Source organism: Salvelinus sp. IW2-2015, unplaced genomic scaffold, assembly GCF_002910315.2.
Source record: "Salvelinus sp. IW2-2015 unplaced genomic scaffold, ASM291031v2 Un_scaffold2005, whole genome shotgun sequence".
Classification (NCBI taxonomy): Eukaryota; Metazoa; Chordata; class Actinopteri; order Salmoniformes; family Salmonidae; genus Salvelinus; species Salvelinus sp. IW2-2015.
This window is the reverse complement of record NW_019943355.1, coordinates 165349-180304: the sequence shown is the minus strand read 5'-3', so window position 1 is coordinate 180304 and position 14956 is coordinate 165349. Positions and strand designations below refer to the sequence as shown.

Sequence of the window (14956 nt, the reverse complement as noted above, 5' to 3'; positions counted from 1 at the left end):
GCTGGGCATTGATACGTTACAACCATCTCCATTGCAAAAAAACAATGTCATCCAGAAATACTGTAGGCTTAATCTGGATGTGAGAAACCGGGGTTTTGGCTGATTGATCAGGAGTAAAAAGTCCTGCCCCCGAACTGCTCAAAGAATCTCTTTCTACAKATTTACAAAACTTTCTACAAGTTTTTCAAAGTCTCTTGGCAATGTGACACCAGTGACAGATCTCCGAGCGTGCGCAGATGAAGAATCTGCCAGTATATTTTTGTTGTTGTTTCACAGCAGAATACAGAATAGTCGTAAATTGGACTTGTAATAATTCTGAAAATAAATTACGCTTGCAAATCTCATTGAAGGTATTCAAATGTCAAGTTACACGTTTACGACCTTTGCTAAATGTTTCAAACATCAAGTTTGCAAGATTTATTTGAACATCTTACTTGCAACCTTTGAATCTCGACCACGAATTTCAAAATACAAACTCACAAGGTTTTGTCATCATTACTATCCCATAATATGTTCTACATAGTTTTAACGCAGAAAGCTTGATAATTAACTACAATGGCCATAATCCATTGCTTGGCTACTTTTTCAGTCTGTGTTTATTTTAGGCCTGCTACATATGAGAGACAGAGTACGTGATCAAGAGGGAACACATACAGAGCAGTTGCTCGGAGAGGAACCGGTATTCAGCAGTAATTAAAGAGAGGGAGAGAAGAGACAGAAAACATAATCTAGAGGGTTAAAGAGCAGTTGCTCATAGAGGTACTGGTATTCAGCAGTAATTATGCATTTTAATACTTTGAACTACTACTAGGATAGAGGTTGTCAGACAGCATAGGAAGCAGCTCTATAAAACTTAGATGACTTGGAACTTGAAATTAAATAAAGTATTTAAATAATAAAACTAATTGTAATATACACAACTTAAATATTGTATTAAAGTAATGTGAATAAGTGATGGACATTCACTACCATCATGGGACTTGTATATATATTATTTTATTCTGTATTGTTACAGCAGTCAACCCACATAATGCAGAGTGCATTTTAATGTTTTCAAAAAATATATAAAACAACCTCAAAAAGCACTAATCGCTCAGCACTAGAAACCGGTGGATGAATACGTCTGTCTATAAGAGTAGTGATCTGCCCAGAGACAATGTACTACCGAAATAGTTTAATAGCCAGAAGGATTAAAAAAAAAATGCAAATAATTACATTTCATAATAAAAAGGGAAAAAACAAAAGATAAGTGTTCCTAAATCACTGTTTTAATATAATCTCTATTTTAAAAAAAATACATCCAGGAAGTTTGAATCAGTTACCAAAGAATTGTAATCTGAGATACAGGGAAGCTATTCATTCAACCTCTGCGTTCCCAAATAGTAAACTATTCTTCCCTAGATGGTGCACTTCATGCGCCCTGGTCTAAAGTAGTGCACTATATAGGGAATAGGGCCCTGGTCTAAAGTAGTGCACTATATAGGGAATAGGGCCCTGGTCTAAAGTAGTGCACTATATAGGGAATAGGGCCCTGGTCTAAGGTAGTGCACTATATAGGGAATAGGGCCCTGGTCTAAAGTAGTGCACTATATAGGGAATAGGGCTCTGGTCTAAGGTAGTGCACTATATAGGGAAATAGGGCCCTGGGTTCTAAAAAGTAGTGCACCTATATAGGGAATAGGGCCCTGGTCAAAAAGTAGTGCACCTTATAAGGGAATAGGGCTCTGCCGTCTAAAGTAGTGGACTATATAGGAATAGGGCCCTGCGTCTAAAGTAGTGCACTATAAGGGAATAGGGCCCTTGGTCTAAAGTAGTGGCACTATATAGGGAATAGGGCTCTGGTCTAAAGTAGTGCCTATATAGGGAATAGGGCTCTGGTCTTAAAGTAGTGCACTATTAGGGGAATAGGGCTTCTGGTCTAAAGTAGTGCAGCTATTATAGGAATGAGGGCTCTGGTCTAAAGTAAGTGCACTATATAGGGAATTAGGGCCGTGGTCTAAAGTAGTGCACTATATAGGGAATAGGGTGCCATTTGGGATATTTTCACAGATTATTCCACGTATGATTAATATCATTAGAATGAGGATTTTAGAGTAAAAGTGGGGGACTTCACTGTAATGACCTAGGAACAAGGACAAACAGGTTCCATATTTAGCAACACAGCATATAGGGGCACGTTCAGATGACCTAGGAACAAGGACAACAAGGTTCCATATTTTAGCAACACAGCATATAGGGGCACTGTTCAGATGACTAAAATCTGGTTTTCTTGACTCTGCAGATTTTGCCCTTCAATTGAATGCTCTAGTGTCCCAAATGATCTCCTTAATAATTCACTACTTTTGACCAGGGCTTAAGTTAACTGGGGGTATGCTGTGGTCGGAGGGAGGGGTGGTGGTGGGGAAGGTTCTAGGGTGGTCCAGGTGACTAATAAAAATTAACAGGGGCCCCCTGGAGGTCAGGGCCCCGAGGCACGTGACCCGTGTGCTCGGTCAGTATTCGGCCATAATTACTACAAGTTTAGATAACTGGCTAGACTAACTACCAATCTAAACATTGTTATCTGACGTGGCTAATTAAGTGACTGTCAGTTACTGACATAAGAGGAAACCTGCTGATGCACAACCAAATCTAAATTGCATGTTGTGTATTCTACTATCCTAACTAACAGTAGGCCGGCCTTACACCACACCAGCCCAGTCTACGAGCTTCCGTTCAGCTCCTGGGATTTTAGCCCAGTCTACCGTTCAGCTCCTGGGGGATTTTAGCCCAGTCTACGGGCTACCGTTCAGCTCCTGGGGATTTTAGCCCAGTCTACGGGCTACCGTTCAGCTCCTGGGGGATTTTAGCCCAGTCTACGGGCTACCGTTCAGCTCCTGGGGATTTTAGCCCAGTCTAACGGCCTACCGTTCAGCTCCTGGGGATTTTAGCCCAGTCTACGGGCTACCGTTCAGCTCCTGGGGATTTTAGCAATGAGGTGCTTTAAAACTAAAAGCAGATTTACCTAGATCTGTGGAAACAAACCAACCTTGTGAACAGGTTTGGTATCTAATCCTTAAGAGTCTAAACAGGGGCTCGAACGCATTAAGGAAAGAAATTCCACTATTCAACTTTTAACAAGCCACACCTGTTAATTGAAATGCATTCCAGGTGACTACCTCATGAAGCTGGTTGAGAGAATGCCAAGAGTGCAAAGCGGTCAAGGCAAAGGGTGGCTACTTTGAAGAATCTCAAATATAAATTATATTTTGATTTGTTTAACATGTTTTGGTTTTACAATTTAGAAAATAGTAAAAATTAGTAGGTGAATGAGTAGGTGTCCAAACTTGACTGGTACTGTATATACACAAATCATTTAAACAGTGACCGGGATTTCACAATAATATCGGGGACTTTTCCCCCCCCCATTGTGGTCCCTACATTTGCTGCAGCATATGTTACAGTAGTATAAGGACTAAATGCCCATCTCCATCTGGCTTTCGGGGGTCACCTTAATTTAAAAACATAGAAAAACAGAAAAGCCCACAGATGTAGCTGTCTTGTGTAATGTGCAGTAGCCTACATGTATATCATAGGGGACTTTATTGGATAATGGCACAATCATTTGGGCTTTGGCTCATGTCTAAAGTAGGGCTCACAAAATGTATTTAATATATGGTTCATCAGGCTCAGGCAGCATTAGACTTACAGTTGAAGTTTACATACAATTAGGTTGGAGTCATCAAAACTCGTTGTTCAACCACTCCACAAATTTCTTGTGAACAAACTAGTTTTGGCAAGTCGGTTAGGACATCTACTTTGTGCATGACAAGTAATTTTTCCAACAATTGTTTACAGACATTATTTCACTGTATCACAATTCCAGCGGGTCAGAAGTTAACATACACGAAGTTGACTGCCTTTAAACAGCTTAGAAAAGTCCATAAAATGATGTCATGGCTTTAGAAGCTTCTGATAGGCTAATTGACATCATTTGAGTCAATTGGAGGTGTACCTGTGGATGTATTTGAAGGCCTACCTTCAAACTCAGTGCCTCTTCGCTTGACATGGGAAAATCTAAAGAAATCAGCCAAGACCTCAGAAAATAAATTGTAGACCTGCACAAGTCTGGTTCATCCTTGGGAGCAATTTCCAAACGCCTGAAGGTACCACGTTCATCTGTACAAACAATAGTACGCAAGTATAAACACCATGGGACCACGCAGCCATCATACCGCTCAGGAAGGAGACGCGTTCTGTCTCCTAGAGATCAACGTACTTGTGCGAAAAGCACAAATCAATCCCAGAACAACAGCAAAGGACCTTGTGAAGACGGAGGAAACGGGTACAAAAGTATCTATATCCACAGTAAAACAAATCCTATATCGACGTAACCTGAAAGGCCGCTCAGCAAGGAAAAAGCCACTGCTCCAAAACCCCCATAAAAAAGCCAGACTACAGTTTGCAACTGCACATGGGGACAAAGATCGTACTTTTTGGAGAAATGTCCTCTGGTCTGATGAAACAAAAATAGAACTGTTGGGCCATAATGACCATCGTTATGTTTGGAGGAAAAAGGGGGATGCTTGCAAGCCGAAGAACACCATCCCAACCGTGAAGCACGGGGGTGTCAGCATCATGTTGTGGGGCAGGAGGGACTGGTACGCTTCACAAAATAGATGGCATCATGATGACGCAGAATTATGTGGATATATTGAAGCAACATCAGTCAAGAAGTTTAAGCTTGGTCGCAAATGGGTCTTCCAAATGGACAATGACCCCAAGCATACTTCCAAAGTTGTGGCAAAATGGCTTAAGGACAACCAAGTCAAGGTATTGGAGTGGCCATAACAAAGCCCTGACCTCAATCCCTTAGAATTTATTTGGGCAGAACTGAAAAAGCTTGTGCGAGCAAGCAGGCCTACAAACCTGACTCAGTTACACCAGCTCTGTCAGGAGGAATGGGCCAGAATTCACCCAACTTATTGTGGGAAGCTTGTGGAAGGCTACCCAAAACATTTGACCCAATTTAAACAATTTAAAGGCAATGCTACCAAATACTAATTGAGTGTGTGTAAACTTCTGACCCACTGGGAATGTGATGAAAGAAATAAAAGCTGAAATAAATCATTCTCTCTACTATTATTCTGACATTTCAGATTCTTAAAATAAAGTGGTGATCCTAACTGACCTGAGAAAGGGAATTTTTACTAGGATTAAATGTCAGGAATTGTGAAAAACTGAGTTTAAATGAATTTGGCTAAGGTGTATTATTGTACAGTCCATGCAACTTGTGACTTTTTAAGCACATTTTTACTCCTTAACTTATTTAGCATTTCAGGTTTGAACGTTTAATTAATTTGTAGAAATTTGAAAAAACATGACAGGCTATTGTGTGTAGGCCAGTGACTATCTCTATTTAATCAATTTAAAAGTTAGGCTGCAACAACAAGTGGAAAAAGTGAATGTGTGTACTGGGAATGGGAATACTTCCTGAAGGCGCTGTATGATGAACTCTGTGTTCTACATCACCATGTCCTTATACAGTCCATCTTAACACTCATTACCATCTTGTCACTGTTCGGGATACTCTGGAAGTTGCCTCGTCTCTCTAATAGATGTGTCAGTAAGCCACATGCAACTTATTTTAATTATCAGATGTACATAATTCCTGGGCTTGTATTCTCACATTATGCCACTCAATACTAACGAGAGGAAAAAAAGAAGCTTGTCATTTTAACTTTCATCCCTTGTATCAAAACAAGCACTGATTAAACAAAACATACGACAGGCATCAGAAGTACAAATACATATTTATTCTCTGAAGTTATTGCTGAAGATACAGGTTATAAGGACAGGAATTGGCAAAGTCCTCGAGACAGATTGTTTTTTGTAAGAGAAGTGGACGTACAGATGAAGTTTAAAATGCTAATTCAAAAGCTGAACAGAAAACCAATCAGATTACTACAAAGTCCAATGTTAAAGAGAGTTGACTACCATTTAGTTCAGTTGCAATCTCTTTTCCTATTGACCTACATTACATAGTTACAATACGTAAGACTTAGGAACAACAGCTAAATCAAGAACACGTCTGAAAATGACAGTACAAAACCCAGTACATAACAGCTTTTGACGAGCACATTTTTAACCCACCATACATGAAGACAGTCAGACCTCTCAGTCCAGTCCAAAAAAAAACTAACAAAAACAGTAGTTTGTAGAAACAGAACAATTCGGGATTGATTGAGTAGTGATCTTGTGCAGCGGTTAGCATGGCTGGTGGTTAGGGCTGAAAACATAGGATCACATCTATKGTGTTGCTGTACAATCTCATAACCACAACCATCAGTAGTAAACAAAAAAACTTAAGTCTTGACTTTTAAACATTTGGGCTCTGTTTAACTTGGTTTGACATATTTAGTTGATAACAATATCATCAATTTACTTTATACTATATTATGAAATATTGTTGAGTGCAAATTGTTCCATTCATAATAATAACTATAGGGTGTATTAAGAGGTTTTGTGTTTAAACAAATATGTAGTTCCTCCACTCCATGGCCGTCTGGTAGACAGATGGGACAGAGGTGAATAGAGGAGCGTCTGGTAGACAGATGGGATAGAGGTGAATAGAGGACAGTAAAGTGTACACTATTCCTCATGCAGTACTGGTCAACGTAGTGCACTACACAGGGAATAGGGTGCCATTTGGGTCCCCCCCCAGGTCTCTAGGGGACAGTGACATGGAAGGGGGAGCCGGGGACGTGGTCCTCGCCCCACTTGACAGCCAGGACGTAGTTGCCCTTCTCCTTGAGGATATAGGAGACGTTGTACTGCATGTTCCCCGTGTGTTTCACTGATACCTCCTCACAGGGGATGTGGGGGCCGTGGACTCCCACCAGCAACATGTTCTTACCTACAGGACACAAAACACATGATTTGTTTGTTGATCAACTGATGAGCCAATGCATACCTTARCCAGAAGCGATGTACATAGCATTTACAGATGAAAGGGAACGCTCTACCACACAGCATTACAGATGAAAGGGGATCACAGTAGTATATGACAATATTACTAACAGAGATCCAGTACAGTAACCACATTCTAACCTAAAACTCGTAGCCAAACAAGTCTGCCATCTTGTTTGTCACGTTGAGCTTAGCTCTRGGTAAACTAACGTTAACTACTACTAATAGGAATAACCAACAATAATAACTGTAAAAAATCATTAGAGCAGGAATAATAAACAGGAAGAAAAGGAATAATAATGAAAACCATAAGAGCAGGAATAATATTTATAAAAATAGGAATAATAATAATATGATACTAATAATAAATGATAAGTATAATAATGATAATGAGCAGGAAGGAATAATAATATCAATAATAATAAGTATAATAATAATGAGCAGGAATAATATAATAATAGGAATTGGGGTAATAATGATTAATAATAAGAGCAGGAAGAATAAGAATAACAATAATAGGATTAATAATAATAACTTTTAAGGACCCAAAGTCACTTTAAGTAATAAAATGCCTCCTTACCAGCCTTGCTGCAYTCGACGGAGAAGCTGGCCCTCTGGCCCATGTAGGCCTTACTGAGGCCTGGGCCGCGGGTGGCCACCTTACTGGCGTCGGAGGCAGAACGAGGCAGGGCGCTGTAGGAGTTGGTACTGGATGACTTGGTTACTGACTCCACCATCAGGGAGGACGTCTCACTGGCGTTACTCACATTCACCAGGCGTTGACCTGAGAGAAGAAGAGATTGATTCAAGTCAATTAACCTGTGTCTGAAAAGGCACCCTATTCAATATGGCCCCGTTAGAAAGTAGTGCACTCCATAGGGAATAGGGTTCTCCTGCAGACCTACCTGTGACTTTGGCCTTGAAGGGGCTGCCAGTGATGTGGTTGGGTCCTCCGTATTTGATGGAAATCAGGTAGTTCCCAGGGGCCATGGGAGTGTACTGGACCTTGTATCCCTCTGGACACTCCTGGCAGTCCATCTTGACCTTGGAGGGGCCCTCAATCGTCACCGCCAGGGCGCCGGGGCCCGCCTTTGTGTTGTTGATGACGAACTCTGACTGCTGGCCTAGAGACAAGACAGAGGAAGAGGGTTAAGGTAGGTTTAGGACAGGGMTGGAGCAGAATCCTGCCCGCAGTGGGTTTGAGTATTGGTTCGGACAAGGTTAAAGGGACGTTACACACACWCCACAATTAAAGTTTGTCAGGTGTTTTCAGAACTCAAGTGGTCTTATGTTGAGAGAAAGTCCCAGGCCATCTGTTTAGTAGATCRAGCCATATGCCACAGTCCAAGATGAATGGAAAAGATAAGCAACCTGTAATGTCCAGATTTGCGGTGATTATTCTTTCCTTTAGGATGTGGAACTACTACTATAACCATGTGACAGACTCATCCACACCCATAATCCAATGATTTAACCTCACCGGCCATGTGACAGACACTTATGTACTGAGATCAGAAGAGCAGATATAAACCTGACCTGTCTGCTCACTAAACATCAAATAAAAATGTATAAATCTGTCTGACACTGATTTACAGTAGTATGTACAAATATACAGAGAGCACTGCCTGGGCAGTATCTACCATAGGTATATACCAGACCTGAATGAAGTACAACTTGACCTATTTGAAATACTTTCTGCTTGACGTGCCAGATGAGATAGTTTTGCACATTTGTGACTATTCTATTGTTTTTATTCTGCCAGTCAACAGCMTCATTATTTTAGAACAYTATTTGAACCCAGGTCTTGTCTGTACAGAGCTGGCRTGCTTCCCAAATGGRATCCTATTCCCTACGTAGTGCACTACTTCTGACCAGAGCCCTATGGGTCCCTATGAGAGGCACTACCTTCCCTACGGGCCCTGGTCAAAAGTAGTGCACTATAAAGGAATCTGTATGAGCAGCCAGGCTGAATTCTGGGAGATCCGGCCACCATAAAGACCTGATTTATGTTTCCTCCATAAGCCTGTTCTTCTTCACCACCAGTCAAACACTACAACCCTCTTAAAAACATTGGCTGCATTTCAAATGGCACCCTATTCCCTACGTAGTACACTACGGTTGTAGGAAATAGGGTACAGTGTGGGACACGACCCACATCTGTTATCCAGACCTCTGGCCTTRCCTACTCCATCGTTTCATGCTTGTTATTGAAATCAGAGTTTAAAAATTGAGAAGTTGATGGATGTTTTCTAGACATAACTTTAAAATTGAATCATAGCGGTTTAAAAAAAAACAGATTATGTCTCAGATTGTCAGTGAATGTATCACTCAGTTTATCAAAGTCACAGGCTCCGGTCAAAAGTAGTGCACTAAATAGGGACTAGGGTGCTCATTTGGGCTGCAGCCTCCCACTGGGCTAGATACAGAAACAGGAAGAGAGAGGACTATGTTACAACAAACAGTAATATAATGCTGTTGGTAACACGAGTTATGGAGACACAATGTGTTACCAGGATGTGATTGTGTGTGTGTGTGTGTGTCTGTGTAGACAACTAAAACCCGGCTTAGAAACCCCTGACTGACCATGTGATTGGATCAGATCTACACACAAATAAACCGGGTAACCTGATCCACGTCTGACTATTAAAACAATAACCAGGGATGGGAGGTTCTCAAGTCTTGCATGATCTGGGTAAAGCCTGGTGTAGTCTAGCCTGCATGGGGCTACTACGGTGCAGGATACAGGAGGTACAACTAGGGGTGGAGCAGTTTGTACTTGGGGTTAGAGTAATGTGGTAACAAGGTCACCTGTGGTCCCTCTCTCCAGTCCAGCTCCGTGTGCAGTGACCAGCCCTGCGTCTCCGGTCTGACCAGGCTCTCCTACCCGCACCTGGAAAGGGCTACCGGGGATGTGGCTGCCGTTGAACTTGACGTCGATGGAGTGGAGGCCGTTCTCGCGCGGGATAAACCTGATAGCATACTTATCTGGAGGGAGAAGGAACGGATAAACGGTTTAATCAAGACTCCTAATATGGGATTTGGAGCTATACATATACTGAGCCTTCAGAAACTATATCCCCTTGACTTATTCCACATACACCATCCAAAGTGGAATTAATAACTTCACCATGCTCAGCGGACACCGGGGGGGGGGGGGGGGGGAACGCCTCGGCGGACACCGGGGGGGGACGCCTCGGCGGACACCAGGGGGGGGGAACGCCTCGGCGGACACCAGGGGGGGGAACGCTCGGGGACACCAGGGGGGGGGAACGCCTCGGTGGACACCAGGGGGGGGGAACGCCTCGGTGGACACCAGGGGGGGGGAACGCCTCGGGACACCAGGGGGGGGAACGCCTCGGGGACACCAGGGGGGAACGCCTCGGCGGACACCAGGGGGGGGAACGCCTCGGGGACACCAGGGGGGGGGAACGCCTCGGCGGACACCAGGGGGGGGAACGCCTCGGGGACACCAGGGGGGGGAACGCCTCGGCGGACACCAGGGGGGGGGACCGCCTCGGCGGACACCAGGGGGGGAAAACGCCTCGGCCAATACTCTCTATAGCCTTTCCCATTGAGAAGTCCCACCTTGCTCTAGCTTAGACACGGCACATTCCTCCAGAGCTCCGGAGGGTGAGTGGGCCTTGGCGTCGATGGTTCCCTTGGCACCGTTCAGATGTACCGCAAAGGATGCTGGGTGGTTTACCTTGAGGCCAGACTCCTGGAGGCAGCCAATCAACAGGTTAGTGAAGCCCCTCCCAAATGCTCTACACACCCAGTCAGTGGGAGTGTCCCATGGAGAACCAATCAGCGCAGCTCTGATTGGTCAGCCAAAGCTGTGGCTTGCATTGCCACTTCAGACCCAAGAATACATGACCATTATAATTGAATACAACATTTTGGTTACCATTTTATAAAAATCAAGGTACTCCCCCACGTTGGAGACAGTCAGCCTGAGTTCTCCTGCTGCACAGAATCTACAAATCACCTTGTACTCTAAACTCCTCATTCAATGCTCCTTTCATTCCAACGAAGAAGAACAACTCTGCCACAGCACCTTGTTCAGGCTGACCCTCAGCACGGGGAGACGTGCATCATAACACAGAATACCACCTTTGTATTTGACCTGTGCTCAGCTTGGACCAGCTAACGCCTAGAGAGGTGGACCTGAGCCCAATTAGGTACTCTACTATAGACATGACAGGTCTATAGGGCCAGGGGACTACAGGGTCAGGACAGGAGACTACAGGGTCAGGACAGGAGACTACAGGGTCAGGACAGGAGACTACAGGGTCAGGACAGGAGACTACAGGGTCAGGGCAGGAGACTACAGGGTCAGGGCAGGAGACTACAGGGTCAGGGCAGGAGACTACAGGGGACAGGAGACTACAGGGGACTACAGGGGACAGGAGACTACAGGGGACTACAGGGGACAGAACTACAGGGGACAGAACTACAGGGGACAGAACTACAGGGGACAGAACTAAAATCAAGTTACTAAAAGGTTGTAAAAGACTAAACCAGGTCAGACCAAGTGGGGGGGGGGGGGGGGGGTCTTCCTCTCTCTGCGTTAGCCAACCAAGCAGAGAGCCAGAAGGACGTTGATGATGCTGTTAAAAACCTTTAACTGAAACACAAGAGAAACACCACAGAGTCCCACACCAGATTGAAGGATGTCCCGCAGCTATTTCACAACGACGTTAAGCTCACACTTTATTTAGATAGTTCCCAATAGATGGTACATAAATACTGCAGCTAATAGACAACAGCTTGGTTTACTAGGTGGGGACTATCAAAATCAAGTGAAAAAAATATTGGATTTTTCTCGATGTGTGTGTGTGTACTCTAACGCTGTGTGTGAGTACACGGGGTGTGTATGTGTGTAACCTGTGTACGTCTGTATACAGAACACCTGGTAGCTCAAACCGTTTTTTTAGAAAGCCAACTTCCTGTTTGAAGTGCTATTGTTGATCATTGAGTCAACGCGACCAATCTATAGTCCTCACGTGATACCATTTCATAGTCATAAAATCACCCCCCAGCTGAGACCTTAGTGAAGGCAGAGCCAGAAAGATATTTCCCCGATAGATCTGCAACACAACATAGTTGTTCTGGCCTACACAGATCATACTAGTGATGCCTCATTCAAAATACGGGAGAAAGGTTTACGAACATAAAATAGCTATTTATTCCCCCTTTTTAAAACCCATTATCCAATCTGATTGAAGATATTACAGCCGAGGGGGTTGACCACTACCTTATATATCTCTATTTAATCTATTTTAAGTTGATTTAACAATTCCAGTCCCATTGGAGATCAAAAAGAGATTTGTACAAGGGAAGTCTGGTACCGTTTGAAAGGGAATAGATGTGCTGTGGATCTCACTAATGAGTSCGTGTCAGGCGCTAATTAAATAGCTGCGGACATGATGCAGGTGTGGGGGTGGTTCCTTGTGTCTCACCTGAAGACTAGCAACAGTGAGGCGGCGGGCGTCGTCCGTAGGCGCCATGACGGGCACAAGGTACGGGCTGTCTGGGATGTGCTCCTCATTGAACTTCACCGACACCTCATAGTCACCTGTGGAGAAAGATGTGTGTTGACAAATCATTCTGGTACTGTATGTACTGTACAGACCATGGCTGTCTGAAATCTGGCTTGTCTACTACCTACTGTGTACTAATTGTACTACATACTATTTACAACATTTAGTAAAAACAGACGCAGTAAGCAACAAATATCCGCATGCTAGGCTCCTCCTACTGAGAATATAAACTCTWGGTTTCTTCCTAGGGAGTTTTTCCTAACCACCGTGCTTCTACACCTGCATTGCTTGCTGTTTGGGGTGTTAGGCTGGGTTTCTGTACAGCACTTTGAGATATCAGCTGATGTACGAAGGGCTATATAAATACATTTGGCTAGGCTCCTCCTACTGAGAATACCAGCGGGCTAGGCTCCTCCTACTGAGAATACCAGCGGGCTAGGCTCCTCCTACTGAGAATACCAGCGGGCTAGGCTCCTCCTACTGAGAATACCAGCGGGCTAGGCTCCTCCTACTGAGAATGCATCATCTAATGCGCAACTGCGTTGATTCCTGTCATTGGTTCATTTTGGTACACCACTTCCCCTCAGCTCAGAGACAACGATGAGACAGCCTATAGGGAGGAGGTCAGAGACCTGGCCGTGTGGTGCCAGGACAACCTCTCCCTCAACGTGATCAAGACAAAGGAGCTGATCGTAGACTACAGGAAAAGGAGGGCCAAACAGGCCCCCCCATTCTCATCGACGGGGCTGTAGTGGAGCGGGGTCGAGAGTTTCAAGTTCCTTAAGTGTCCACCTAAACAAACTATCATGGTCCAAACACACCAAGTAAAGCGGGCACGAAGCGGGCACGACAATGCCTTTCTCCCCCCCCCCCCCCGAGGAGACTGAAAAGATTTGTATTCGGCGCATATTGTCAGACACGTAGGCATCGATAGACAATTCTCTTCCTCAATAGCGTGCAGTTGAATTCTGCTACATGAAAAACTGAAATGAGTATAACATCCTGGCATTTAAAGCATTCTCAAATTCACATACTATAAAACATTATTTATTCACATATCCGAAACGCCTACTATTTATAGTACAGGTACACAACCAGTTACACTATTACCTTGACCAATTCAACCAGACCCATTCAACATATAGTAAAACGGGACCTAAATATACAGTAAAACATTGAGCATACAAAAAAAACAAAGCTGTTGAACAGATAGTTGACAAGTGACCAGGTGCTGTGTTCCTACCAGGCTCCTGAGCTACGTAAGACACCTCACAGGATCCATCCTTCCTGTCTTCAAAGGAGATCTCAGCTCTGCTGGGCCCCTCTACAGCGACGGACAGACCACCGGCACCAGCCTCCCGTGTCCAGATACTAAACTCAGCTAGGAGGAGAATAAGACGACAGTCATCAATATTAGAGAGAGTAAACCATTCGCCCCCCCCCCCCATATGGAGAGAGATGTGATGAAGGTATTTAGAGGGATCTGGGAGACAGATGATCAACAGATGGATAAAGATAGATGAAGAGATGCCTCTACCTGGTACTCCACACTCAGCCTTCTCTAGGCCTGGCCCACCGGCCCTGACCTTCCCAGCCCCTCCCTCTCCCAGGGGCCCCACAGTGAACTGGAAGGGGCTCCCGGGAATATGCTGATCCCTGTATTTCACATCCACCGTGTGAATTCCCATCTCGTGGGGAACGAAGCGTACGCAGTAGGTGTTGGGCCCCACCGCCTCCATGTCTGCCTTCTCTGTGGTGCCAGAGGGACTGGTTACCTGGGCTGACACGTCATGGATGTCCATCTCTGACAGGGGGAGGTAGAGGAGGACGAGAGGGGCAGAGAAGGAATGTATTAGTCCACAGCAGAATAAAAGAGCAGGAGAGTCTCCCAGTCACCAGTCTGTGTCTCAGTCTCTACTCTCTCCTCTCTCCTGAAAGTCAGGTAATGTTGATATTTAACTTTTAAAAGCAGAACATAAAAGAAACCAAACATGCAGCTTTAAATACAATGAAATACTCTTAAACTCTTGGTGCATGTGAAGGCACACACGTGACATGCTGTGATGGAGTGCGTTCATGCTGCCAACCTCGCCATCCGAAAGCCCAGTGCTATCAACGCACCCTCCAGCCCTGTGGGTCTCGCCAGGGGGGTAGCAGCGCTCCACATGCCCACCGCCCTGCACCGTACCAAGGTAGTAGCAGCGGAGTCCCTGCCTAGAACCAGTGTAACACCAGAGGTCCTCCACATGCCCGGGGCCCTGCCCAGTACCAGACCAGACAGCCTGGACACCACCCTGCCTCTAGGGGACCCACGGGACCCTCTATGGCTCCCCAGCCACACAGAGCAGTGGGAGCGACATATAGGAGATACACCATAGAGGATTTCCTGGGATAGAGCCAGAAGGAACCACGTCACTATAGGAGAGGAGAGGAGAAACAGGGAGAGGAGAAACAGGGAGAGGAGAAAC

The 14956-nt window shown here is 44.7% G+C and overlaps 1 protein-coding gene across 1 annotated transcript in view; it reads right to left on the bottom strand.

Moving 5' to 3' along the window:
• Positions 1-5780: 5780 nt before the first annotated feature.
• Positions 5781-14956, bottom strand: part of LOC112072697 (filamin-B-like) — a 131531-nt gene continuing 122355 nt past the window's right edge. Inside the window, 8 exon segments of the mRNA XM_070439893.1 lie at positions 5781-6895; positions 7529-7732; positions 7854-8072; positions 9757-9933; positions 10534-10666; positions 12408-12523; positions 13732-13869; positions 14026-14292. Of these exon segments, the coding sequence (XP_070295994.1) occupies positions 6708-6895; positions 7529-7732; positions 7854-8072; positions 9757-9933; positions 10534-10666; positions 12408-12523; positions 13732-13869; positions 14026-14292 (1442 nt within the window). The 3' untranslated portion in view covers positions 5781-6707.